We start from the raw sequence: 26955 nt of genomic DNA on the forward strand, positions 1-26955 counted from the left end.
TCTTTTAGATGCAGATCAAGTTTAATCTTAAGGCTTAAAAAAACTACACAAATGGCAGAAACAAGCAGCTCATTTCCAACACTGTGACAATGACAGCATTTTTAATAACTTAAATATTCTTTGTGATGAAAAACACATCAGGTGCTTCTCCAGCTAATCAAACTTTACATTTGAAGACTTTTAAATATTTCCTGATATTTTTAACTTTTCTGAATTCATCAGATCTTGAACTATACTGAAGATTAAGTGCTCTCTCAAAACAGCATAGACTGAGGAAAAGGAAAGATCTAGAGTCCCTTTAGTTCGTTATATTTACACCGCTGTCGCCTGTACCTTACAAAACCTGAAGTAGTTGTTAGAAGAACCTGAGGTGAGTTTAAAAATTTTCACAGTCAACTGAAGCTGTTTCAGCTTTATCAGGTTCTGAATACCCCCCCCCCCCCAATCACACATCTGACCATGTGAGTAGGGGTGGGTTTTTATAATCGATTTATCGATTAAAATCGATTCTGGCTTGGATAACGTAAAATCGATTCATTAAAATCCTGAATCGATTTTTTAATATAAATTTATTTTGCCCAAAATGCCAGAATCTCTGGTGAAATCTCACAAAATTTCAACAACCACCAAACAGCTAAGACAGTAAATGAGAGCAGGAACACGGATTCTGCACAAAGACGTAAACACACAGCGCAACCCGCGGATCAGAATCAGTGAGATGTCGCCTTTCTCACAGTCGGGGCTGAAAGCCGACAGCTCGCTGGTTCTGATCTGTCGGCGGTCCGCGCTTTGTGTTCACGCCCTTTATGCGCTGATTCTAAAGCTGTTAGTTTGATGTCTCTCCAAACAATATTGACCGAACCAGCAGCAAAAGAAGATCCAAACTACACTTCACATAAACATCGTCATGTATTCACTCTGACTTTTACTGTTTTGCTTCGACCACGATGCACAGCTCTCTCTCTCTCTCTGTACTGTTTTCTGCATTATTCGCTTGCTTGTTACGCATAAGTCTACCGTTGTTTACAGCGCTGTTGGCCGACGTTTTTTTTTTTCTCGTTTTATATACTTCCGAAAAGAAAACCTAATTTCTGCCGTTAAATACTGAACAAATTTAAACTTTTTAAAATTATGCAAAACGTTTAGCCCTGTCTCTAATAAAACCGCTGTAACTTCAGAGGTAACGTTCATGTGTTGATTAATGGTTTTCTTTCGTTTTTGATGTACTGCAGAATATTTTTATAAAATCCCAGGCCAGGGAAATCACCTTCATGTTTTTCTGTGTTTTATCTTCAGCTACTTTGACACAAAGGCATCTGCTGTGATGCTCACACCTTTCATAAAGTCTTGCGTGTGTCAGCTTCCTTTTTATAGATACAAAAATATGTAAATGTACTGATCTGAATTATAATATTTCTGACTGTCAAAATTTCCCAGATTCAAATCGAAGTGAATCGAATCGAATTGAATTGTGGACCGAATCGATTTGGGACCTTGTGAATCAGAATTGAATCGATTCTAGAAATCAGTGACGATACCCAGCCCTACATGTGAGATCAAAACCAGAATACCTTTTTACATTTTATAAGACAGCCCCTTTTTAAAAACCTGCACCAACCCTCTGCAAAGCTACACCCTGAACACTTCAGAATGCTTCTAGCGCTCCACCTAGTGAGCAGAAATTGGAAAAATAAATCCATCTTTGACGCAGCTAGTAGAAGCACCAGAAAACAAGCTCTCATTGCTTGTAAAAGAAGTTGCATTCACACATATCATACCTCTTTGGCCAGTTCTCCAGGCGTAGGCCAGTTAGTGATGTCACTGAAGTCACTTGACTGTGAAAGAGGAAGAAAGACTGTCAGGTTTCAAAGGATGATATAATGATCAGGAATCTTTTCATTTGCTTTTTGGGTGAGCAGGTAGCACTGAAGTGCCCAGCATAGAGAAAAAGGAGGTCAGTGCTCTGTGTGTGTGTGTGCGGCGAAAAACTGCAAACAACCGTGATAAACATAGTGAGTCAATTTCCACTGCTGAAAATTCCATAAATTTGGGGAAAGTGATATGGGATCAAGGTTAGGCAGACAAAGGGTACACACTCCAGAAGTGATGAGTATGGTGGGCAGAAAAAATAAACACAAACTCAAATGCTGATTTCTCTAACCATATCCGTTCTACGATATGAAGCGCATCAAACAAAGTCAACTAATTTTATCCTAAAGGGATTCAAGCTTTTAAACAACCCCTGCTCTAATGCATGAGTACTGACCGAAAAAGCTTCTGTTCCAGTTCATCCCAAATTATTGTTTTTCAGACACGATACGACAAAAGGAGCAGCAGTCATTAGAGGTACCAGATCATAAGCACAGCAAAAACAAAACACAGAACTCTATTCATATGTAAAGAGTGATGAATACAGAAACCGAGCGTGCAAGAAATACTATTTAAAGTAATGAAACTACTTGTTACATTTTTCTAAACACATATGAAGGGACCAGGCTTTATGATTCGATGTATTTAACATCAGTTTGCTTATTATGTGTATGACTACCAGACAACATTCAGTAACTGTGTAGTAATGATAATATGGGGTCCTGTAGAACTGTGACTATGACCCTGATGAGGAAAGGTCTGCAGGTTGCATTATAATTCCTCAGGTTACATAAAAGCCCACAATATGTGGCAAAAGCATGACTAGATAAGATAGTATGTCACACTTTAAGCACATAAACTGGGTATTAAAAACACAGTGTATCAATCCTCAGTGGAATTAAAGATCCACTGAGCGGACGCACTACTAAACGCTTCCCCTGCTTAACAATCATAATATGTATTTTTTTTGGTCAATAAACATGACCATTTTATATACGATATTATCTTCATATAATCCAAATCCTTCTAAATGTGAACTTCAAGTAACTGCAGTGGAAAAACTGGTTGGAAAAGCAAACAAAAACCACAGGTCAGCAGCTTAAACAGTCAGGCTATCAGCAGATGGTTATTTCCCATTCTAGATGTCAGTACCTACGAAAATCCACAGGCAACGCAATGTGAACATGTGATCATTTTATAGTGGTTTATTTGCCAGGAAGAAAAGACTACAAGCAAAAACATCACTCTTTATATTAGCCGAGACATTAAACAACACTTTGTGGTTACTTTGCTGTGGAAATAATTAGTAAGATGTGACCCTTTGATGTGACCCTTTTTGTGCTAACTGTTGACGTATATCTCTTTTGTGACATTTTCAAGACTTACCTGAGCAACTATGGACATTAAAGAAAAGGATAGAAACGTAAAAAAGGATTACCTTGCTGGTTTTTCTCGTTCTGGGCTTGGTGGCGCGGACGACTTTCGGAGCATTTTGCTGATCTGCGGATACACAATCAATAACCGAGAGTGAGGTCATTATGTTTGACAGACAGGACAGGACTAGATCCAAAGGATTTCAGTCCTTTTCAACTCTCTGAATTTAAGAAGAGCTTTGAGGAAGTTTCCGATTGTGAAAGGTTGCTCAACACTGCAGTTAAAAAGTCAAGTTATCTACTCTTGCATGCGCTGCTCTGCTGTGTTTGAACACCATCGGATATTTCTGTCAGTACAGAAAGAATAAATGTACTCCCCCCACGGACTAAGTGACACGACTTGTTGAGGGTGTTTTGTGCACAGGCAGCACCAGCGGTATGTGGCTGCGTCTCTGCAGGCTGCTGCGTCCTGGGAGTGGCCCACTGCAGCCTGACAGCTCCTATCAGCTCGACAGTGGATGGTCAGATTGATAAGAGAAACAGGGACGAGGCTTCCATATGAATGGGTGTATGCCTGAATGAGCCTTCAGACATCCACCCACGAGACTGGTTGTACAGTGACGCTGTAAAATGATGCCTGTGGTCTTGCAAGAGTCGTGCGCTTAAAATATAGCTCCCTCCTGGTTGCTCTGCGCTCTGACACACATTCACAACTCAAATTTAGCTGAACGGTCTGAACTCAAGAAAGCTGTATTTCAGAGTCGACTGTCACGTGTACGATTAAATAAATGCGATCACTCAGTGACCAATCAGCAGCCTCATGAGTCAATCAAATAAACTGTTGATACTGAAATGATCAACTGATTATATATTATAGATAGAAAGGTATTGCGTTCAGTTGTGATATCTGATTAATAGAAGCAGAGCTAGAAAACAGATTATAGACAGACTTGTGTTTAATTTTACTCCTCATTGCCAGCCATGAACCCTACATATCCCACAATGCTTGATGGCTTCTTTCAAATAAACTTTTCCTACCTTCTAAACCTCCAAATATCGTAAGCTTAACTACCCCCACCCACACCCATTTTTAATACAGGCTTTCAGCATCAAAGTTGATGTCTCCAGGTTAATTTATTACTAACACTAAGAGGAATCAGTTAAACCTTATGTGTACCATCAGTGGCCTGCTACTTCAGTATTGTTATTCATCAACTAAATGTCTTTTAGCTGTAGCTTTAAATGCACAAAAAGATCACTGTCTTATAAAGCTTAAACTCTTCTGTGCATTTTTAGGGTGTTATTTGATTCTGTATTTTGCCTGAGTATGGGTTTTCTTTCTTCTCATTGTTTTTGTGTGCCCTGTACAGTTATGTGTACTTGTTATGGTTGCCACATTACATGAGTAAATTAAATAATAAATATGAAACAGATTTTAAGAAATGATCAGCAATCAGGCAAAAAAATTCATGACACAAAAAATGACCCATTTGTGTCACTATGAAATGAATAGGAATGAAGGAATGTTTAGATTTATTTTAATCAATTGACAAATTAAATGTAGCTCCATTTGCAAACCTCACTTTTTTTCTCCATTATTTTTTAATATCGAAAATACTTGAAGCTTATCAATGTTTTCCAGACTTGGCTCAAGTGACTTATTAAGTCAATTTCTTTTTTACTAAAACAAACGATTTACTGGTTTCACTCATAATTGTTCGATTCTTTCACAAATAAATATAATCATTAGATTACAACCCTGTCCCGTTTTATCTTATCCACCTGTTCAGCCACTTTATTCTGATACTTTTACTAGTGACAGTGAGGAGCTGGCTGGCCGGTGGGAGGAACTGCAGACAGCCAGGCCATTGGACATGCAAAACGTGCTGTAGAGCAGCAGGAACAGTTAGCCAGGCTGTCTTGGAGCTTACTTAATTATTTTTTTTTTTTACTGTGTCAAGCATGTATGCACGACATTAAGAATGATTACGTCCCACATTCAGGTTTTCGTGTACTTTCACTTCACAGACACCAGCTCTGACCCTCGATCAAGAGGGGGGAAAGCAGCACGAGAGTTAGCTGGTGGTGGCTAAAAGAAGTAGCAGTTGTCAGCAATCAACACGTGGTGCTACTGAGCAATCCGAGCACAGAGGGGGATGGGGCAGTATGCTCCCATCAACATCTCTCGACCGCTCTGACATTTAAGTTATGCACTCCATTCAACTCTAAATAAGCCTAAATGAGATATGTCAGGGATGTGCAGCAAAGATTAATGTTGATTTCTCTGCAGTGAAGCTGCTAAAATGTTGCAAAGCAAAAAACGTGTTTAATAGCTGCGGCTGCAGAGGGAGCTGTGTGGCCAGCTGTTACCATATTGCAATGTTGAATCTGTCTTAATACATGATTTTTTTCAAATCCGTCTCACCTTTGTCTTGAGAGCTAGAGTTGGTACTGCTGACCGGCACTCTGCCCGTGGTCCTTTTAGTCCACGGGTTGACTTTCGGCGGAGGCGCTTCAACAACTTTCTTCTTCACCGTCTCAACAGCCGAGTCAGCGTTACTACTTTGGTCGTTTTCTTTACAGTTCTCTTTGCTTTCCTTTTCTATATCCGCTGGGCTCTTGGGAGCCCCGGAGTCATGGCTGTCCGCTAGTTGTTTTTCCAAGACTTTCTGCCCCTGATCTTGTCCTTTGTCCAGGTGAGCACCCTGGGACGTGTTTTGGTTCTTCTCCACCACTCCGCTCGGGCTGGCCGCTGTCAAACCCGAGTCAACCTGAGCACACTCAACCTCTGTGGACATCCTGCTAGTTTCCTAACAGCGCACAGTGTTAAATCCAGTGTGAATTGTTAGTCCTTGCTCTCTTATCCCCAAGAAAAGTCGTGAAAAGCTCAAGGTGTGACCACATCCACAAGTTGAAGTAAACAACTTCTGGGCTGGACCTCGCTAGCCAGCTAGCCAAGTAGCTCTTGGAGCTAAGTCCTAGCTAGCTAGCGACCATGCAGAAGTCAGCGAGCCCGAACTAAACGTTGTTGTTTTTCACTCTAATTGACTGTTTCATATGAACAAATAATTACCTTTGAGTTTGTAGTTTGTCACCATGTAAACCACTCACACTCTATTCTGTCTCCAACGAGTTTCTGTAACTTTTTCTTTAAAACAAAACTACTACAGCGACCTCCTCTCTGGTTTCAACTCCACGCTACCAGCCAGGAGCTCGTGGAGCTACGCTGTAAACAGTGACTTTGGTGCCCCCAGCGGCTACGTACTGGTAATGCAGCAAATTTTTTTATCATTAGTTTATGTCACTTTAAAAACGATATAATATGGAATAAATGTGAAATGTTGTTGGTTTGATCTATTAAATCAAAAAGCAAATAGCAGTGATGGACTTAGTTGGGGTTTTTTTTCAGTGAAAAGAATCTACACTTGACACACTTGTTCAAATATTTATCGAAAGAACATGAAGGTAAAATGAAAGTAGGTATTATATCTTTAGAAAAACTGTATAATTTCTTTCTTTCTCTCACCGGCCTTCCCGTACTTTACTGTTCTGAGATAAACTGTATAGCAGGTTTTGTTCAATCTCTTTATTCTGAGTGATTTTGTGTCTTTATTTTTTGCCAATCATTTTACAACAACTCCTAGTTTTTTAATTATTGGATCGTTTCTGTAGCTCGGTGGGCATTAAACTTCCTGTCCACGTTCCAACTTGTATGAAATGTGCTTCATAAATAAAGTTTGGGTGATTGTTTTCTATTGATCAGGTAACTGTGGAGGCCATTTGATTACAGTAAACTCATTGTCATGATCAAGAAACCCCTTTGAAATCATCTGGGCTTTGTGATATGGCATGTTAACATGCTGGAAGCAGGCATCAGTAGATGAGACACTGTGGTCATAAAGGGATGGAAATGCTCAGCAGCAAAACTTGGGCTGTGGCACTTAAGCAATGTCCAGTTGGTACTAAGGAGCCCAAAAATGCACACACCACCATATCACCATCAGTCAGAACCACTGCTGCAGGATGAAATGCTGTAAATGCCTAATTTCTGAGCCTACCATGTGAATATTGCAGCAGAAGTCAAAACTTGTTCTTGTGTGACAGGAGTGGTTTCTGGTGTAGGCCATCTGCTTCAAGGTTTTACATGTTGTACATTCAGAGATGCTCTTCTGCATACACATAATCTTTGGTTGGGACTGCTTTACTATGCATTACTACATCAGTGTGGTGTGGCATGGGGACAGTTGATAGTGGCCCTCAGCTCAGTTGTATTATTGGTTGGGCATTTCTCATGTTCCTATTGTCAGTGCACAACAGTTTCTCTATTGGCAGTAACAGCATCATCGGCAAACCATTTGGCAGTAGTTTTGACTATTTAGTTTTGGCTCTGTGGGCAGCTGCAAAGTCCTGATGTAAAAGAAAATTGGCATGGCGTGTGGGGGTAGGGACAGGCTTAGGGCGTCGGGGGGTTCCCCAGGAGCATCTTCCTTGGGGGGCTCAACCTGGGGTAGCGGTCATGGCCTATTAGGGGCTCTGTTGGCTCTTAGGTGACGGTTTCCTCGTGGCTATGTGCAGCGGGGCTAGGGGAGGGTCTGTGCTGACGGACGTGGGTTACTGACCTGGTAGCCTGGCTGCCCCTGGGTGGGTCCGGGATGGGCGTGGGGTTCTGGGGGCGCTCCGTCTCTGGGCTGGGGCCCTGGCTGGGCCTCGGGGGCTTGGGTCCTGGTTGGTATGTTGCTGGGGTTGTGGGCGGGTGGGTGTATGGGGGCCCGGCCCTGGCGCGGGGTGCCGCCAGTGCATCGAGCCACCTGGGGGGCTCTTCAACTGGTGGGGGAGGTTGTTACACCTTGCAGGAGCTCTCCTCTCTTCAGGAACTCACTCTGCAGGAGGGGGAGATACAGGAGAGGTGGAGGACGATCTCAGCCTGGGCGTCTAGTGCCTTATGTAGTCTGGAAGATGAGTGGATGACGGGGTGGGTGCAGTTTTCTCTGTGGTGGGGTCAGGTGGGCTGTCCCGGGCTCTGTGGGGCCAGGCGGCGCTGCTGTTCTGGGCCCCGGTCCGGATGGGCCTGGGCCCCCTTTCCCTGGCGGGTTGCAGGGTATGGGGGTGCCTACTGGGGTCAGCGGGGGAGCTGGCCCCAGGGAGGGGTCACTTGCCCCTCCCTTCCTTCCCTCCCCATCTCCAGCTGCCTCCCTCTTCCCGCTCCACCACAATCACCCACACATGCAGGGCCTTGGGGTAAAGGTGTGTCACCAGGGTGCAGGGGAGGCATCCCCCCCCCCCCCCCCCCGTCCCCTTCTGGCTTCTTGTGCCTCAATTTTATCTCACAACTTAGACATTCACATTACTCTCACTCTCATTACACATACATATAGGATCTTGGGGGTGGGCACGCTACACGGACTCCAAAAGACCATCAGGGTGTACACCTCACCCCTGGCGTCGTTGCCCACCTCTCAATTTTAAATACACGTAGACATTGAGGGCTATCAGGAGGGGCTATGCGCTTACCTGCTGCTCTCTGGCAGGTAGCTCCATGCCCTCCTGGGTTTTAAATGCACCTTAGAACACACGTGCATCAACACTACATATGAGCGGGTGGAGGGAGGTTTGGAGTCTTCACACACCCCGTTCTCTGCGACTTGCTGGAGTGGGGGGCCAGGAGGAGGAGTTGGCCGTCCGACTGGGGTCTGGAATGTGGGGCCTCCCTCCTGCTGCGGAGTCGGGGTGGTCTGCTTCTCCCCACCCCAGGGAAAAGAGTAACACCACCTGGGTCTGGGTGCAGTTTCCCCCTCCAGGGGCAAAGGTACCTAGACCCGGGGCTTAGAGTACGCTTGGGGAGTGTGATTGTGTGTACAGTGTCTCTCTATGTCTGTCTCCACGTTGGTTGAGTGTTGAGTAATTGCATATGAGAGCATGAGGATGGGAATGGATGCTTGTATCCATTGGATGTTTGCCTGTATGTCTGTGTCTATATGTCAGGTTGGGTATCAGACGCCACCTCTCTGGGGACATCTCAGGCCCTCCAAGGTATGGAGGCCTATCTCCCCCACCACTTCCCCTGCCAGTGGCAGACGCCCTCAGACATCGGTGCATTGGTGGTTCTTTGTGTCCGGGGGTGGGTGCCCAGGTACACACCGGCTCACTCCTTGGTGGCTGCTTATCGGGGCCTGGAGCCTGGGGCTCACTCGGGCCACTTCGGGGGTGGGGTACCCTCGGCCTCTCGGCCTGGGGCTCGGTCACTGGCTGCCGGCGGAGCTCACGGGCACGTCACTGCAACCCCCCCTGGCTTCTGTTCTGCGGCTGCTGAGTGACCCCTCATCTGGGGCTCTCCTCAGCTCTTTCTGGGATAGTGGCGCGGCTGCCCCTCTGTTGGTCTTCCTTGGTCTCTTGTGTTCTGGGGGCCTCTGGATGTCTGGAGTTTTGATCTCCTCCATACCTGCTTCATGCCCTGGAGGACGGGGCAGTGGCCCCCCACACCCTCTAGCAGATCATTACATGAAGGAACCTTTTAAAAACAAGCGCACTCATGCTCACAGGTGTACACACGGGTGATCACACACACAAACTACACCCTTTTTGGCTCCTACCTCAAATCACACTGTGCGCTGTCGATCTTACGTGCTGCACAATAATGTTTAATATTTAGTATTTACTGTTATATTCCCATATATCATCGTGATGTTGTTTATTGTATTGCTCTTGTTTTCTTCTGCTTGTTTTCCTTTTTCTTTCTCAACAGGTGATCCAGGTGATTGATATATGTATTTATTTTTGTGTCTGCTTATTTAGTTGGTTTTTGGTTTCTTGCCCTTTATCCCTGTCCCTCTTCTCCGCTGTTTTTCCCCCCTCTTCCTTTCTCCCTTTTCTTTTCCTCATTCAAGTCTGTCCCGTATCTATCTGGTTGACGGCAGTTTTGAGTTTGGACTTTATAAAACACAATGGACCAACCATCACCACCATCAAGCAATTGACACAGTACCCCAAATCATCCCAGAGTGTGGAAACTTTACACTGGACTTCAAACAGGTTGCATTTTCAGCCTCTCCACTCTTTCCACAGACTTGAAATGAATTCCAGTTCTTTTTCTCCTTAGCCCAGGTAAGACACTTCTAGCTTTGCTTCTGGTGGCTAGATGATATAAAACTAAATGAATAAGTCAGAAACCAACTGAACTGCTAACATGGATCTTGGTGGATTGAAAGTGAGCAAAAGTTAAGGCCTTGCGTTCACATTTCCTGATTTTTGCATACTCATCACCTGGAAAGAGGAAAAAGACGACGCAGGAGGAGCTGTAACACAGCATGTATGAATGCACTCTCTTCAGAAGCGTTTTCACCTTCAGTGTATGAACGAAGTGTAGCACACAGATGTTGTTTCAATTATGTAGCATGACCAATCTGTCTGCCCTTCACTGTCTCTGTGTGCATTAATAAAAAGTGTCATGTCTTTTCTAATTGCACTGTGCTGTGAATTGAATTGAAAGTTGCCCAGAAAATATAACACCCTATTAACATTGCTACATCATAAAATGCAGATGTAGTTGGGCTAATAAAATAAAAAACAACAACAATAAGTTATAATGCAGTTGAGCCAAAGATCATATTTAACTGAAATTGCTTTAAAATGAAGCGTTGAAGAGAGGTGCTCTCATTTTGTCAAAGGCCTGCTGACTCCACTCCTCTCTCCTCTGCCTGCATCACTGGTGGGAAGTACAAAGGGGGTTAAGGATAGGAGTCAAGGAGAGGAATCCAGTATGGGCAATCTGAGAAATGTGAAAGGACTAAGATAGCCACCTCTGAATGGGCCGGGTAGACTGGCCTGATGCTCCAAGATGCACTGACTGAGCTCCACGTGTCAGGGTCCTGCAAACCAACACAGAAGGCTTTTTTTTTTTTTAAATTCTCTCATTTGTGTCTCGAGTACTACGACTATTCCACTGAACAAAACTCAGAGTTGTGGGATTCCAATCCCTCTGTCGAGTCTTTATTCTACACAAAAGCTGTCCACCAGGTGGCGTTACATAACACACACTACTTTTTCCATTCTGTTATGATGTGCTATGAATGTATAATGAACTCAGCACTCTAAACTGGCTAAATATGCCAGATATTACTATTTGTCATGGTCCTGGCAGGCCTGGGTTTATTTCTCTTCTTTTCCCTCTCTTGTATAGTCAGTGTTACAGTTACAGTGGCTGTAAATTCCTCTCTGCAAGATTCTTAAGTTCAAAACTCCCCCTCAAACACACAGGAGGCTGTTTTGTTTGCTCTCACCGCAACCACCACACATAAATATTCAATGCCATGCACCTTTATCAGGCAGTGTAACTGATTTTAATGTTGTTAGGCCACACTTCCTGAATTAGGGTTGAGATATTTATCTGCACGTCTCAGCAGAAAATCAATCCCAAGTCTGCAACATGCCAGGTTACAGGGCATTTTATGGGCTGAGCGGCAATGTTATTTTATAAGAATGGAGTGAATATTAATAATATTAATAATATTATCCTTATTATTCTGTTTATCTGCACGCTACGTCCAGATGAACAGAATCAGCTTTTGGAGATTTACTTACCTGGATGATTGAGAATGCATCAAGATGCAGTGAATATTATTTGTAAATTTTTTTAGTTCACTCATTAATGGCGAGGCAGTCACATCAGCAGAAAATTGGATTTATTTGTTTGACTGCAGACGGCTTAAACCAGGGGTGTGAAACACAAGGCCCGAGGGCCAGAATTGGCTCAGGAATCTGGCCCATTGGATAGAGTCAAAAACTGTAAAGGAGGGCATAAACTTTGGACTTTTAACTGTATTTTCATACCTTTTACAACTTTTCTCTGATAAAGATCTCACACATGGCAATTCATACTATACCAAAGTAATAAATAAACAACATTCCTGTTTTTTCAATACCTACAATTCTTTTTTCTTTTTCTTTTTTTCTTATTTACAATGAGTTTACATTAAAAAAAATCTTTCTGGGCAATGAGCTACCATGAAGTTTCTGTAATTTTGCAAAAGAGTTGTGTAATTTCTTTCATTTACTTCAGCAGCATTTCTTTGTCATTTCGATAACACTTAGATTTACAGCTGAAATTGCACTTTTTCTTATATAATCTATGTCAGGGATTAAATGTGTATTTAAACTTCTTTACACTGACAGAAAGGTGAGTTTCACTCGTTCAAACTCAAAGTGGGCTGACTGTACTGTGTGTGGCCCACGATCTAAAATGAGTTTGACATCCCTTACTTAACCTTTATATTCTTATGATCTAAAATTGTATGTAAGAAAAGTACTACAAATAAAATGCTTAGAAGCAGAAAGATGCTTTTATTCCAAAATCCTGTCGATATATTTGAATTGAAATAATGGCTGGTTATATTTTTCTCCTTTTCCGTAAAGGTGCTACATAAAAAAAAAATGTCCCAGGTTATAAAAGGTTAAAATCTAAACTTGTTGAGACTAGAAGTGTTGATGAAAAATGCACCAATTACCACCAGTCGGCACAAATATGTTTAAAAAAAGAACATGCATGCATAAAGTAAAGATAACAGTTGTCCTGCTGGTGTCGATGCTTTATTAGTCTTACATAATCTTTTTCAGTGAGTACTGATTAACCTTATCTGATTAACCTTTGCAGTCATTAGTGAAGCCAGAGTGGTCCAGGCAGAGTGATACTCTGCTGAAGATCAATATGTCACCGCAAGCAAATGAAAACATCCGTGTTTTCTGGGTGGTCTTCAGTCCAGCAGATGGTGCGTGAATGAAAACAAAAACTGTGAAGTATAAAAAAGCAAAATGGCCAGCTTTAAAATGTGAACTTATGTAAGAGGACTTTCAGTGTTAAAAATATCCTGTGGCCACAACAGAAAAACTTGAAATCTTATTTAATAAGATGTCATCTTTATTTGTGTACTTAACATGATTAATGTGGATGTTTTCATGCAGTAATATAGTAAATGAAAAATTCATACATCCACTCATTTTCTTAATCGCACATAGTGGTGCAGGGGAGGGCCCTATATATGGCCTAATCGCTGCAAAATCTGAAAAGCAGCCTACAGGACATGCTTTTATTTTTTAATTTGTCATGTTAGCTGTAGGTCATATTAATGAATAAATAGATGAATTCCAGTATAAGTCAAATAATGGCTATGTTAAGTAACAGTAACATTGTGAGGAATGTTGGAGTTATTGCTGACAGGATATGTCCTTTAGGCGTCATTTGTCCCATTATCCTGACAGAGGCAGCTTTCAGGCCCTCTTCTGTTGAACCAGCTTCCAGTTTGGACTTTTTGGACACCCTCTCTACTTTTAAGGTTAGGCTTAAAATTTTGGTTTTTGATAAAGATTATAGTTAGTGTTGGATAAGGTGACCCTGAACCATCTCTTGATTATACTGGAATAGGCCTAGGCTGCTGAGGCCTTCCCATATCCCATGGATTGAGTGTTTCTACCCTTCTTCCCTCTCCAAGTGTTTATCCAACTCGATTGAATTTGATCATTAGCGATGATTAAACTCTGGCTTTTTCTCCCATGTGTGTGTTTTGTCCTGTCTCACGCTGCTGTTATCTCTTTCCAATCACCCCAACCCCTAAACCTGGTTCTGCTGGAGGTTTTGTGCTTTTTAAAATGAGTTTTTCCTTCCCACTGTCGCCAAGAGCTTGCTCATAGGGGGCCATCTGATTATTGGACTTTGTTTCTAATATTGTAAGGTCTTTACCTGACAACGTAAAGCGTCTTGCTGACAATGTTGTTGTGAACTGGTACTATATAAATACATTTGAACTGACATTAATGGTATTTAAAGTCCTAAATAGTTAACGTTTTGAATTTTTTAAAAACCATTTTTAGCATATGAGTTGTTAACGCGCCAGTGTGATGACGTCATTGTCGGGGTCAGGACAGGTTGACCTCAGGTGTGTGTTTTTTCTTTTCTGGGGCATTTTTTGCGGGGTTCTTCCTGCTGAAGGTAAACATATGGACGAAGCAGCGATTTGCGGTAAAAATATGAAAACTGTGTTCGAGCGGCGCGGATTAAAGCGACGAAAATGCCCGGACAGAAGAGAAGATATGACGTACGCTTCCCACCTGTGAGTAAATGTGGAATAATGTGGAAAATTAAAGCTGCCAAACGAGCTAACGGATAACTGTAGTCGTGTGACAACTGTTGCATTCAAAGACTGCTGGAAATCATGTTTATTAGCGAGCTAGCCTAGCAAACTGGGAGATATGTTATTAAAAATGCTTTAGCTCTACTGGGCTAAATTACTTACTCGTTAAAAAGCAACAACAAAAAACAGTACCATTATAGAAGGTGTTTCGATGTTTTTTCAATGAATACGACTTTGCAGGACTTTGTGCTTTCTGTTGCTTCCATTTTTTATGTTCTGGTTGGGAAACTTGTTTTCCTTTTTAATGAAATGTATGTAGGCCTATTTTGTAGTATAAATAGTTGGCACATACATGTCACACATTGTTTTTCCACATATGAACCATTAAAAAAACACCTTCAGCTGCTATTAACAGTTATTTCATCAGTTACATGCAGTTTACTCAGTGCTCCTCAATGCACCGTAACTTCCATTTGCTTGAACAGCTGTAAACTCTTTGATATTGTTGCCAGAGGCGCATCAAAAAAATCATGCAGAAGGACGCTGAGGTGGGCCGGATGGCGATGGCAGTTCCTGTAATCATATGTATCCTTTATGAGTCAAAGCTCAGCGCTTTGCCGAAGCAGCATCTTCTTCCAGCTTCTCCTGGGGCACTTGCTGGGAGTTAAAGTCAGTTGCGTTCAAGTGCCAAACGCTTAGCAAAATAAATAAACTGTCCTAATGAATCTTGTTGTTTTAGGTATTGGATATTGGGTAGACTGAATTAAACATTAATTTAGGCTGATTAAAGCGAATACACACAATGGCTCAACAATAAATTGTTCAGTTTATTGCACTAAGATACATCCCTCCAGGTGATAGGAACTGTTTTCTGCTGTGATGCTGTGGATATTTGATGTTAGCCAGTGTTAAATGGTAACTGTATTATGTCAAAGAGGGTATGTAAATACATGCTGAAAGTGTTGTAGAGCTGTGAAATCCCATACTGCATCAATAAGCTCGGGCCTTGGAGATATTCCTGAAGTCTCTGCTGACCAAAACCTGCGTGATTACAGAGTCCAAGCTCAGCACTGTTGTGTCTGTGGCTCACATGTAAGTAAGACTTTGTTATTTGAGCTCAAGTATATGAGATTATGAATTAATCAAGACTAATCTGTCCATGATGCTAAAATGATGGTATATGTAGACGTAATTAATGAAATCACCAGTGTTGTGCCCTGTGCGTAAATGCATGCAACACTCTATGCTCACAGAAGAACATTTAGATGAAAGACTTCCAAAAACAACTGGAAGCAATAAACTAAAGTCAGCTCCTATTGTCAGTGAGTCTGGTTCACATGACCTGTTTCACTTTCTGTCCTCATCTCTGAAAGCAGTGCTTTAGGGTTTCACACTGGAAGAGAAATATTATGAGTGTAAGTGAGGCAGATATTTTCACGCGATCTATGCGCACCTTCGACTGCTGCAGGCGTGCAAACTGTCTTTTGTGAAGATGAAGAAGACATACGTGCAATTATAATCTTGTTCATATCTAACTGAATATGACAGCATTCATTCAGACTTACTACGCACGAGGTTCCTCACAAATTTCAACTAAAAACATGACTGAACAGGTTACAGTACTGTGCAACAATCTTGATCCACCCCTTACTTCTTTATACTTTGCTAGGAAAATGGAAAATAGATGCAGCGATTTATTGAAACATGCACCGAAATACTTGTAAAACATAGAGTTTGTACATTTTTAACAAGCGTGAAAATCTATATTTGGTACGAGGACCTTCAATCTTCAACACAGCCTGAAATCTCTGTCTTGTCATTTCTTTAAGTGGGAATAGTTCTCCAGGATTTTTGAAGGACATTCAAAGCTTTTCTTTCGATGTTGGCTGCCTTTTGTTGTGATCTCTGTGATGACAATCCAAGATTGCTTCACTGATTTTGAGGTCCAGAGTCTTAGGAGGCCAATCCATGACTGATACTGTCCCACTGTGTGTTTTTCTGCCCAGGTATGCTTTTACTGCATTGGAAGTGTGTATGGTCATGCTGACAAATGAAATTCTGCAAATTAGATACTTTGTTTTTGCATGGTGGATCAAAATCTGATGGTAGCTTCACGTGTTGGTAGCCAGTGATGCTGGAGATCACATGATCCTGCAGCCAGTGATGCTGGCATTGCTTTTCAAACTTGGCAGAACCTCTACCATGTTTTACAGATGGCTGCAAACAGACATGTTGTGCCTTTCTCCTGAACTCTTCCATACTGCTTGACAACAATTTGAACCAAAAATTTCAAATGTTGTGTCATTTTGCCATTGTTGCCTCTGATTTTCAGTCGAGTTTTTGTATATTTTGGCATACCTCAGCCTTTTTCCTCTGTTTCCCTTCCTTACTAATGGCTTCTTGACAGCAACCATTCCACTGAGATCATTTCTGATGAGGCTTGAGCGAAACAGAGATGGATCAATTGAAGGTTCAAATGCATCTTTTAGGTCCTGTGCCAGGTCTTTAATGACCCCCACCCTCGCCCCCACCACCCTATTTGTTAAGGAAGAGACAAAAATGGGTCGTCTTACTTTAGTTAGGTGTTGCCTTTTAAGGTTCATAGGTCAATGTTAAGTAGCATAAACAAAAAACATTCCTATAAAAATATTCAGGTACAAGGACTGGACTGAAAGTTAGTGAAAAAGAGGCCAATGTTTGAAGAAAAACTTTGAAAGACCTTCAGAAAGCTTGGGGAGTTATTGTTCTGGACCATTTTATAAGAAATTATAAGAACATCTGTTTGTTTTTTTTTAATATAAAGAATCAGCGTTGGCTCAAAAATCAAGAATACTGTATGCTGTTGTTTTTAAAACAGTTCCTAGGCCGTTAACATTAGTTATCCCCAATAAAATAAATTGAATATTTAACAAAAAAAGCAAATTAAATCAATATATTGTCAGTTTGTTTGCTTTTGTTCTCTTTAGCATGTCGTTCACATGCATGTATATGAAAAGTTGGCATATAATGTATTACATTTTGTGCTTTTATAGGAAGCAATGCATAGAGTCTGAAAAGCTCTTCCATTTTCTCAAAGACTTGGTAGCACAAACCACGCCTACAAGCCAGAAGGACAACAGAGGCATGAGTATGTGGCCTTTATACAGGTAGAGAGTGTACCTTTAATGTCAATGTAACTAATTCCTTCTTAAAAAGCCTCCAAGTGCCCTCAACATTATTAAATTCTTATGATAATTGACCTTTTCTTTGTTTCAAGGAACAAACAGCATGAAGTTTCTGTTAAAAAACCACCTGAAGTGGAGGAAATGGCTCTGCAAGGTAGCCTCGACTCACTCGACAACGACTCGAGTGCCAGCGTACGTAGTAACTAAAAACGAAATCTTACTCCAACTAACATGCGAACCGAACCAATCAGCTCTCAGATTGTGTGTACTTGTGTTTCTGACACTCAGGCAGTAGTGGACACTTTTGTGTTGCATGCTAAAAGCTGCAGCAGCGCCCCCTTGAGGCCATAGTGATAATTTTACTTTGTGTGGCTGAAAAAGTGTAGAGTACTTCTTACCTCAGCAGTGTTTGTCTGGTCTAGAGAACGGTTGTGGTGATCCGTGGGTGAAAGGGTGAAGACGGAGAACAAATTCTTATCAGTTACCTTGGTTACTAAGAGCTTATCAACTTTGCGGACATGTTAATACCCCTTCTTGTTTCAGTTAGTCAATCATTTCCTTTCCTTCTTCCAGGAGTCGGAGCTCTACATCTGCTTATGACTGTGCAACCAGCGGAAGCCGCTGTGAAGTCACAGCAGCGCCTCATTTCATTATGTCACTTCTCCTTACATTTGTCTTTTGTCTCTGCTGTCCTGGATCTTGGTCACAAATAAGTGAGGCTAAGTAATCACAATACTTCAGCTGACGTCTACATACAAGTTGTTTCGTTAGCTCAACTCCAGCTTTTGGGTAAATATAGAGTTTCTTTTCTTGGGAGGATAAGGAATCTTTGTTTGGAGCAGATATATTTTAGGATCACTTGAATCTTTTGTGGAAGTTTGCACTGAGTTGTTTTTTTTCCCCTTCTTCTTGCTGATTAGGAAATTGTGTTTGTAGAGCAGTACATGCTTGTATAATGATGCTATTTAGATTACAATATTGAGTTTTGAGATTATTCTGGAACACTTTTAGACAGTGTGCAGCTTTTTTTTTTTTTTTTTACTGTATTTTGAAGATGTATATTCTTTGATACGAATTAGACGCTTTCACAATGTATTACTTTATTTTTTGCTTGTTTTTGTTTTCTGGTAGGACTTGTGGGATGTGCAGCAATCTTTAAAACCAAACTAAGTGCTTATTTTAAGAAATAGTGGCCTTTGTGGTGTCTATTTTTAGAGCACTTGTAAATTAAAAGTTTTAAAGATTTTTGCATATATGAAAATAAATAACGTATGTAAATAAATAACTGGAATCTCCAGATAGTTCAAATGTAAAGAAGTTGAATAAAAACAAGTCGCAAGCATATAGGGATTGGTTTATTCCAGTAAACTAACCTTTTTACACTGTGATGGCGTGAAATGAAGAATAAATAGATGCACTCTGTTCTGAAAGGTTATTTTTACTGGATTTTTTTTTTTTTTACATTTTGAAACCAAATAAAGCAAAAACATCTCTCTTCAGTTGCTACGCAGTGACCTGCATGAGGAGGTGAGACGGTTTCCATGTCCCAGCACCGATGAGGTTCGCTAACGTTCCTCCTGCTGATCCACGCTGGCAGACGCTACACTCGTAATGAGCATCAAATCTAGTCTCAGAGGAACAAGCTGGAGCACAGTCCTGCTCGGTTGCAGGTGACCGGACGTCATTCTTCCACATGGGGGGGCAGTTTGGAATGAAAACATGCATCTTCACTACAATGACTCAAAATGAGCAGTAAAAAATAAACATTCATTTTTTAAACATTGTTTGTCAAATAAAAGAAAACATTTCTGTTTATCTCCTGCAATAATTACATATTTATAGACGTGGAGGCCAATTTGAAGTAGTGGTGCGATAGATCCCTCTTTGTTTTATTTAATCCATTATTTATCCCGAGTCCCAAAGGCACGGTCCATTCACTCTCCTTTGAACAACTGATCCAAATACTGAAGGAGGGGGAACAAAAACAAAGATTGATTTTAAATATGCTCAGAAAAGAAAACATTTACACACAGAGGTGATGGATTGGCCTCACTTATGCTGTCTCTTCTGTTAAGTCGTGCTCTGAGTTTACGGTTGGATGTGCCAGAGATCGAAGGGCAAAAGATTAAAAATCCAAAACAGGAAAGAAACCCAAAACAAAACAGCACTACAGTACACCGTTTTCAGAAGAGCCGTGCTCCATAGCCAAATGTCTGTTTAATAGATTCGAAGTAGTATCTCTTCCAGCCCTCTTTCGTCTGCTCCTCCTGGCTGTTTGGGACGCCTCGATACTCCACCTTCAGCTCTGTCTCGCTGCTCCGGTCCAAGAACGTCATTGTGATCGTGGCGTAGTGCTCTGTGGCAAAACAAAAATCCATACTTTTAACTATAAAAGCACGATAGCATAAAAGGGAAGAAAGATTCGAGGAGATAATTTTTGACCCTGAAGTGAGCTACAGATGAGGATAAAATTATAGTGGGTGAATGAAAAGCTGACCTTTTTATTGAGCCATAACACAAACCACTGCTGTGCAATTATTATTTCACAGTTTATGTGTTTGAATTCATCTATACTAGTACATTTTTTTTAAATCTGAATTTAAATGGTCCAATTTGTTGTTTGATAGTAAGCTAGGGGTGCAACAATACTCGTATCGATATTGAACCGTTCGATACAGTGCTTTCGGTTCGGTACGCATATGTATGAACAATACAAAATTTTTAATTTATTTTATCAACTTTCCTTCTGACGATGCTGTCTGTGTTGAGCGCTCAGTGGATCTGCGCTCGACAGTGCAGCCTAGGCGGAGTAGTCGAACGTAGCTTCACTGAGCGCAGGGCAAGCTAGCGAGACAGAAGTTAAGCTCTCCTTGCAACATGGCAAATTGAACCTCCCCCACCCTCATTCAGATCTGGCGTTTGGAACTATTTTGGTTTTCATGTGACGTATGACCCTGAAGGTAAGCGCGTCATGGACTAAAGTAAAACAGTATGTTGGATGTGCCACGCAATGCTCAATTACATTGGTGGGAACTAGTGCATTAGCGCAGTTAGCTCGTTAACGTGTTGGCCGTCCAGCCCCACACACGGGGCGATCCGCGGTAGCTCGTTAACGGAGATTTGCCGTGTTGTGGCGTTAACGTCATTTCAACGAGATTAACGCCGACAGCACTAGTGGGAACACAACGAATATGACTGCACATTTACTCCGACATCATCCTCGTGCAAAGACAAGTGGAAGCAGACAAAAACAACAAGCACGCATGCTACAAACTTTACCGAGTCATTTAGACAGCCGTTAGCACATGATTCTCCTTATGGGGACCTGATATGTTTAATATGCTGCTGAGAATATAGCCCAGAAGAAGCGTATAGTATAGCTTTTATTTTGGAAAGAGACATTTCTCTGTAATAAACTCTCTTTTTCAAAGATGAGTGATTTCTCGATCAGATAGATTAATTTTTTTATTATTTTGTTGTTTCAGCAACATTAAATTTAAAAACTGTACTTTTGAGTTAAAATATATATTTATAATTTTAATAAATGACAAATTAAAAAAGCATGAACATTTTTTTGTATCAAAAAAATATCGAACCGTGACACCAAAGTATCGAACGGAACCGAACCGTGAATTTTGTGCATCGTTGCACCCCTATAGTAAGCACTGTTCCCACATACTGAAAAATAGAAAGAAACCTACCACAGGGCCAGGTGTTATACCGCCACTTCATAACTATTTTCTCATCTGGAACCTGAAAGCAAGAGGACTTGTGTTAGAATTTACTCAGGTAAAGTGACGTTAATGTGGTGCAGTACAGTCAAGTAAATGATTCAGTACAGTCAACAAATGCTTATTTTTAAATGTCATAGATCAGACTCACCAGCTCTGTGAACTCGCCCAGAATATTTCCATCTAGCAGACGAAACTTTCCGCCCTTCTCTCCATCCACTGTGGCTGAACCACGCGTGAACGCCTGAACCATCTGTTTATTGACAAGAAGCCCCAAAATCAAAAGAAGCAAAGTCCATTTTTACTGAAAGACTTAACGAGACACAACCACAGCCTGGGTTTCCAATCAAACACACAGCTGAGGCTCACCTCATTGTTCAGAAAGACCCTGTAGAGTTCAGCTGGTGAGGTGAGAAACGTTTCTTTCAGTGTAAATTTACAGGTGGGGATCTTGACGCCGGTGTTGACGGGAGTGGCTGTGCTGGCAGAGGAGGAAATCTGTTCCACACAAGCACAGAAGTCTAGTGAGCACGATCAGTTTAGAATAGAATAGAATAGAATAGAATAATCCTTTAATTGTCCCACAAGGGGAAATTTGGTTGTAACAGCAGCCAAAAAGACACATATACAAACAAACAGTACACAGGACACAGAACAGAAACATACACAATTTTTCTTACATATTTACATTAAGGACAGTGGTCACTATATACAGAGAGTACTGTACAGTTATTAAATTAAATAAAAATAACTACAGATAAGAGGCAAAGCAGGTTGTAGTGCAAATCGGTTACTTAACTTATTGCAGTTACAGCGCAGATGTAAACATCTATGTTTGTTGGGAGCAGTTCTGATTGTACAGTTTATGCGCCATAACTAAAGCCTGGTTTAGACTTCTGCAGAAACGTCATAATTTTTGATGTAACTAGAAACTGCTTTAAACCTTCCACGTAATCTGACATGAACAACAACTGAATGGTGGGAATTTAACCACAGAAAGCAGGCTTAACACTGCTTCAGGTATCAGAGTAAATAAAATGGGGACAAAGTGAGTGTCAAAGTACAAAATCTTTACTATGTGATTGATGTGCACCAACCTCAGTTTTATCCAGCTTAGCTTTGGACTGTGATGTGGACTGTGGTTTGGCCACACCATTGGCTGTAGGTAGGATCATTCCCTGTGTGAATTCTGCAATTAAAAAAAGAAAGAAGAATTTGTATAAATATAAGCATTTGACCCTTTTCTTTAACCTAAACTGAATCTGGAAAACTCCTGATGCAAATTCTACCCAAAAAGAGTTTAACGATTTACAATCATGCATAATCTCAATGTGTTCAGCAATTAGGCTCTGGGAGAAATTTGCTGTTCGTTAGCTCACCTGTTTTTAAGAACCCAACGTAGCTCTGCAGTGCGTCGCGGAATTTATCCACTCCTTTCGTTTTCATCAGGTTCATCAGCAGCGTGTCGGGTTCATCTTTGTTCAACGATACAGAAATCTGGACACGACACAGGAAAGTAAACTCAGTAAACTCTTCCTCCACCTTCCAGCCAGCCTGAATCAGTGTGCACATGTGCTTTGGTGAAACTTACATCAAGATCCTCCATGTCATTTTCATCAGACAGGTTTGGAACTTCAATTGTTCCTTTATACTTGACTCCTGCTTTTGACTTTCCTGTTCAAACAAAAAAGAATAAACATGTCAGCAAAGATTCAAAGCCTCTTCAAACCTGCCTCCTATTTTAGTAACGATAATAAAAATGCAACATATTAGCTCAGTCACTCTTCTCTATTAGCCACTGAAGCTTCCCCCCCCCCCCCCCCATTAGATATAATAAAAATCTACCTGTTAAGGCTGAGCTGCAAAACTTCAACATATAAGAGATCGTACCCTGCATTCAAGATGTTTGCAAACAAGCTGGCACAATGCTGATTAAGTCTCAGTGCCTGCTAAATTATAGTCTGGAAGCAATGACGGTAACTGCCACTGTTAGCAGCCAAACTACCAGTTTCAGAGATGCAATTAAAACCAAACTACTGCCTTAAATGAAACAAACAATAATGCTAGTTTTCTACTTACCAGTCCAAGTAGCTTTCACGTTCCACTCATAAAAGAAAATAAGTTTCCCTTTGCGGTTGTTAATCGAGGCCTCTCCTTCCACTTTGCTGACTTCTGTCACTTCACACGTTCCCTCCTCATTCTCCACGCTCAATCCAAGAAGCAGAGATTTTAACTTATCTGATGACCAGTTTGTTGCATCTCTTTCCGTCCTGCAAAGTCCAGCAAAGACCACAAAGATAAGTGAGCACATCCGAACAGGGAACAAAAAACCCCAACACCTTAACTAAGGATTGTGCACTTTACAAGCCTTCTTCTCAATGTATTTTCAAAGTGTTTGCAGTCATACTCAACTGGGAAATTTGTTTTCTGAATCCCAAAAATGAGATGCACTGACATGTCATCAAACAAGTCTGTTTGACACTGGTCGTTTGGCAAATGTGAGGCTAGAATGGCCAATATTTACCTGCTCAGTCACATTAATTGTAAACTAGCAAGAGGAAGATCATGGTACTTGGATCTGCTCTCTTATTCACAAGGAGTTGCCACAGCGGGAAGCTCCACATGTTTAATTTGGCAGAGGCTTTACACCAGATGCCTTTCCTACTGGAACCTCTCCTCACATATGTGGCCACTCATTATGCACTAGTTAAATGTGTTAAAAAATAGTATGATGATGAGGATTAAGACTGTAAAACATTAAAATGAAGGGTTCTTTATTTTTATTTTCATAACACAAAAGGGGGAAATCAAACAAAACAACAACTGTGTACAGTTGTTGTGTACAGTTGTAAAGTGTACATTACTGGTAACTACTCAGTACGTCACAACTGGATCACCCAGTCAGATGGCCTCTGACATCAGCTTCCTAATCCTCAGCTAGATACAAATGTATTTTAGGAGGTGACCACAGCTGGAAGGTGGGCACAGACCGGCTTAAGTGACAAATCTGAGGAACCACATTCTAGTTGACTGGTGACAGCGCCCCTTGCTAGTAATGAGTATGGCTGCTACAGAGAAAAGCCTGTAATCAAATGCTCCGGGATCATTACAGAAGACGAACAAATGCCATATTTACAAACTATGAATTTATTCGTATTATTTTGCGTAGAGCAGCTATAAAAATGCAGTCACGTTGTAATTGGGGCTACCACACGTGTTCTGGTGTAACCGGTGAAACATTGGTAACCGTAAACTTACCAAATGCGAGAGACTATAAAGCTTGTTACTACACCAGAATACTGCAGTAGATATAATTAGTCATGCTGCATTTTAACGCTACTGATGTTAAAAGCCGTTACACATGCATTTGAAGCTTCAGCGGCTAGCTACAGGCGAAGCTAACTTAAGAACGCCTGCAATATTAGCTCGCCTAATTGTTTCAAACTTTGATATACCTCAATACTTGAGGCCGGCTACAGACAAAATAATGACCTAACCTTACTTGATCCAAATCTAAACATATAAACTACAGTTTGATACCAACAGGAGCTCGGTGTGTCGTGTTAGCATTAGGCTAACAGCTAAAAACCAATGTCCTTTCATTAGATCTTACCAATGCCAATTGTTGACATTAGTCGCATCAGCTCTCTCCTCTACAATCCAACGAGGGTCTCCTTCTCCCCACTTCGCCATTTTGTTGAATAAATAATAAGAAACGTTTAACTGTGTAAGGTTAAAAGCAGAGAGCAGGTGTCTGCCGGTGAATATCCACCGATCCGCACGCTGTTTCTAGAAGCCTCTGGCTGCTGCGGGCTCTCAAGCAGTGCTCCTGCGTTTATTCGCCGAGTACAGAAAATGCTGGAAACGGAACGTTAGGGAAGGAGGTAAAAAAATGTCCCCCCCTTGCCAGAAGTCTGAAGAATAGTTCCGCGTTAGGAATACAGACTTCTGGAACTACAAAAATAAAATAAGTAAGTAAGCAAATAACTAAGTAAATACATAGACAGATAGATAAACTTTGAAAAGCCTTGTTTTTATTTTCCATTTCAAATGTTTGTTTTTTCCTAAAGAAAGCGCTTCATTCTGCCAGGCTCACATGAACAGCTCATACAAATTACTTTTACAAGTATTTTTTTTAAACCAACCACACAAAATTTGTGAATGTTCCATTGTTTTTGTTTTTGTTTTTAATTTTAAGGATGTATTTCTTTTATCTGTTTTTGGTTGTTTGCAAGGGGAAGACAAATTAAGGCCTCACCCTCAGGTTTATGAAAATGGAGACTTTTCACAGCTATGGGGCAATTTTGGACAAAATCACTGATTAATTATGAAAACAACTCTTAGTGAAACTTCTGATGGCATGGCCTAAACATTTTACATATCTTGAAGTAAAAATCTGTGATATTAGACAGTGATTATAAAAATGAGTGGAAGACTGTGAGGGATTAAGTCCATGTCAGCAGATTCTCACCTAGAGTTTGAGTGAGTATAGCATGAGCTTTTATTTATGTATGTTCCCTTTGCTGTGAGATAAAAAGAAATGGCTGGTGTCCACTCACCAGACACTTCACCCGTTGACCACTGGTGGTGGTCAGAGGACCCGGTGGCGCCAATGTCCGGCACCCTTGCCTCTGTCAGTGCGCCCCAGGGTGGCTGTGGCTACAATGTAGCTGCCATCACCAGTGTGTGAATGTGTGTGTGAATGGGTGGATGACTGGATGTGTAAAGCGCTTTGGGGTCCTCAGGGACTAGAAAAGTGCTATACAAATAAAGGCCATTTACCATTCAGCTGCTCAGTAACATGGCTATCTAATCACATAGCAACTCAATGCATTTAGGCATGTAGACACAGACTGAATATTTCATAAATTTCATAGCAGCAAGAACAGCAAACTCAGGCTACAGTTCACACAGGCGCATCAACAATGCATAATTAAAGATTGGAAAAATCCTGCCTGGTCCGATGAGTCTTGATTTCTGCTGCAACTTTCAGAAACAACATGAATACATGGATCCGTCTTGGAGGTCTAATGGCATGCTACATAACTTATTGGCACACTTTGGGCCCCTTAATATCAGCTGAGCATAATGTAAAAGTCACAGCCTACCTGAGTATTGTTGACCATGTTCCTCACTCTATGGCCGCTTCTGGCGGCAGCATCCACCAGGATCATGAACCATGTTGCAAAACTCATCTCAAACAGGGTTTTTTTGTACGTGAAAGTGAGTTCACTGTACTCAAACGGCTTCCACAGTGACCAAATCCAATAGGGCACCTTTGAGAGGTGGTTGTGGTGACACGCAGCCGATAAATGAACAGCAACTGTGTGATACTGTCACTTCAATATGCACCAAAATCTCAGAGGAAATTTTCCAGCGCCATTTTGAATTAGTGCCACGAAGAATTAAAACAGTTTTTATAGCAAAAGGGGGCTAACCTGGGACTAGCAAGGTGTACCTTGCTAAAGTTGGCGTTTGGTATGTAACTTAATAATAAGTTATATCCTCTAATAAGTTAAATTAACTCTTATTATCTGTCTTATCCAAAAAGTAGCCCCACCTTCTGTTTTTTGTGTCAAGTCTAATAATTGTTCCAAAAAGGTTACAGATCAGTAGCTAGATGTTGGAGGCTCGAGGATTTAAAAGTCTGTCTAGGTACTGGTAACAGGGACGTAGATAAGCTAATTACCATTGCTGC

General features: G+C 41.2%; 3 protein-coding genes across 9 annotated transcripts in view; 1 reads left to right on the forward strand and 2 right to left on the reverse strand.

Annotated features, from left to right (window-relative positions):
* The window catches only part of larp1b (La ribonucleoprotein 1B), a 29826-nt gene extending 23343 nt beyond the window's left edge, over positions 1-6483 (reverse strand). For all 6 annotated transcript variants that reach the window (XM_085143560.1, XM_085143558.1, XM_085143557.1 and 3 more), the window contains exons 1-3: positions 5668-6483; positions 3308-3369; positions 1779-1835 (exon numbers count right to left, since the gene is read on the reverse strand). In XM_085143560.1, the coding sequence (XP_084999686.1) occupies positions 1779-1835; positions 3308-3369; positions 5668-6040 (492 nt within the window). In that variant the 5' untranslated portion in view covers positions 6041-6483. The remainder of the gene's footprint in view (positions 1-1778; positions 1836-3307; positions 3370-5667) is intronic.
* Positions 6484-13367: 6884 nt separating this feature from the next.
* LOC146496661 (dr1-associated corepressor) lies at positions 13368-19293 on the forward strand. Of its 2 annotated transcripts, none has more exons than XM_085143525.1 (6): positions 13368-14341; positions 14875-14947; positions 15361-15454; positions 17395-17489; positions 17619-17718; positions 18100-19293. In XM_085143525.1, exons 1-6 carry the CDS (start codon positions 14300-14302, stop codon positions 18251-18253), a joined length of 558 nt encoding a protein of 185 aa, XP_084999651.1. In that variant the 5' UTR covers positions 13368-14299; the 3' UTR covers positions 18254-19293. The 2 variants fall into 2 exon arrangements, with proteins under 2 accessions (XP_084999651.1, XP_084999652.1); XM_085143526.1 differs by having other exon boundaries at positions 13370-14341; positions 17395-17508; positions 18100-18236.
* On the reverse strand, positions 18432-25098 carry ahsa1b (AHA1, activator of heat shock protein ATPase homolog 1b). Its single transcript, XM_085143520.1, has 9 exons — positions 24871-25098; positions 23337-23527; positions 22849-22931; positions 22637-22754; positions 22355-22446; positions 21627-21755; positions 21409-21510; positions 21228-21279; positions 18432-19882 (listed from the first exon to the last, which is right to left on the reverse strand). Exons 1-9 carry the CDS (start codon positions 24948-24950, stop codon positions 19710-19712), a joined length of 1020 nt encoding a protein of 339 aa, XP_084999646.1. The 5' UTR covers positions 24951-25098; the 3' UTR covers positions 18432-19709.
* Between the last annotated feature and the right edge of the window lie 1857 nt (positions 25099-26955).

Source organism: Neolamprologus multifasciatus, chromosome 19 (assembly GCF_963576455.1).
Source record: "Neolamprologus multifasciatus chromosome 19, fNeoMul1.2, whole genome shotgun sequence".
Classification (NCBI taxonomy): domain Eukaryota; kingdom Metazoa; phylum Chordata; class Actinopteri; order Cichliformes; family Cichlidae; genus Neolamprologus; species Neolamprologus multifasciatus.

Excerpts from the sequence above, each read along its gene's own strand:
- ahsa1b (XM_085143520.1), bottom strand. The coding sequence starts at position 24,950 with ATGGCGAAGTGGGGAGAAGGAGACCCTCGTTGGATTGTAGAGGAGAGA. Across the intron at positions 22,932-23,336 it reads CGTGAAAGCTACTTGGACTG|GAAAGTCAAAAGCAGGAGTC; the intron begins GTAAGTAGAAAA and ends TTGTTTGAACAG. Across the intron at positions 21,756-22,354 it reads CTAAGCTGGATAAAACTGAG|ATTTCCTCCTCTGCCAGCAC; the intron begins GTTGGTGCACAT and ends TGTGTGGAACAG.
- LOC146496661 (XM_085143525.1), top strand. The coding sequence starts at position 14,300 with ATGCCCGGACAGAAGAGAAGATATGACGTACGCTTCCCACCT. Across the intron at positions 14,342-14,874 it reads ATGACGTACGCTTCCCACCT|AGGCGCATCAAAAAAATCAT; the intron begins GTGAGTAAATGT and ends TATTGTTGCCAG. Across the intron at positions 17,490-17,618 it reads GAAGGACAACAGAGGCATGA|GAACAAACAGCATGAAGTTT; the intron begins GTATGTGGCCTT and ends CTTTGTTTCAAG.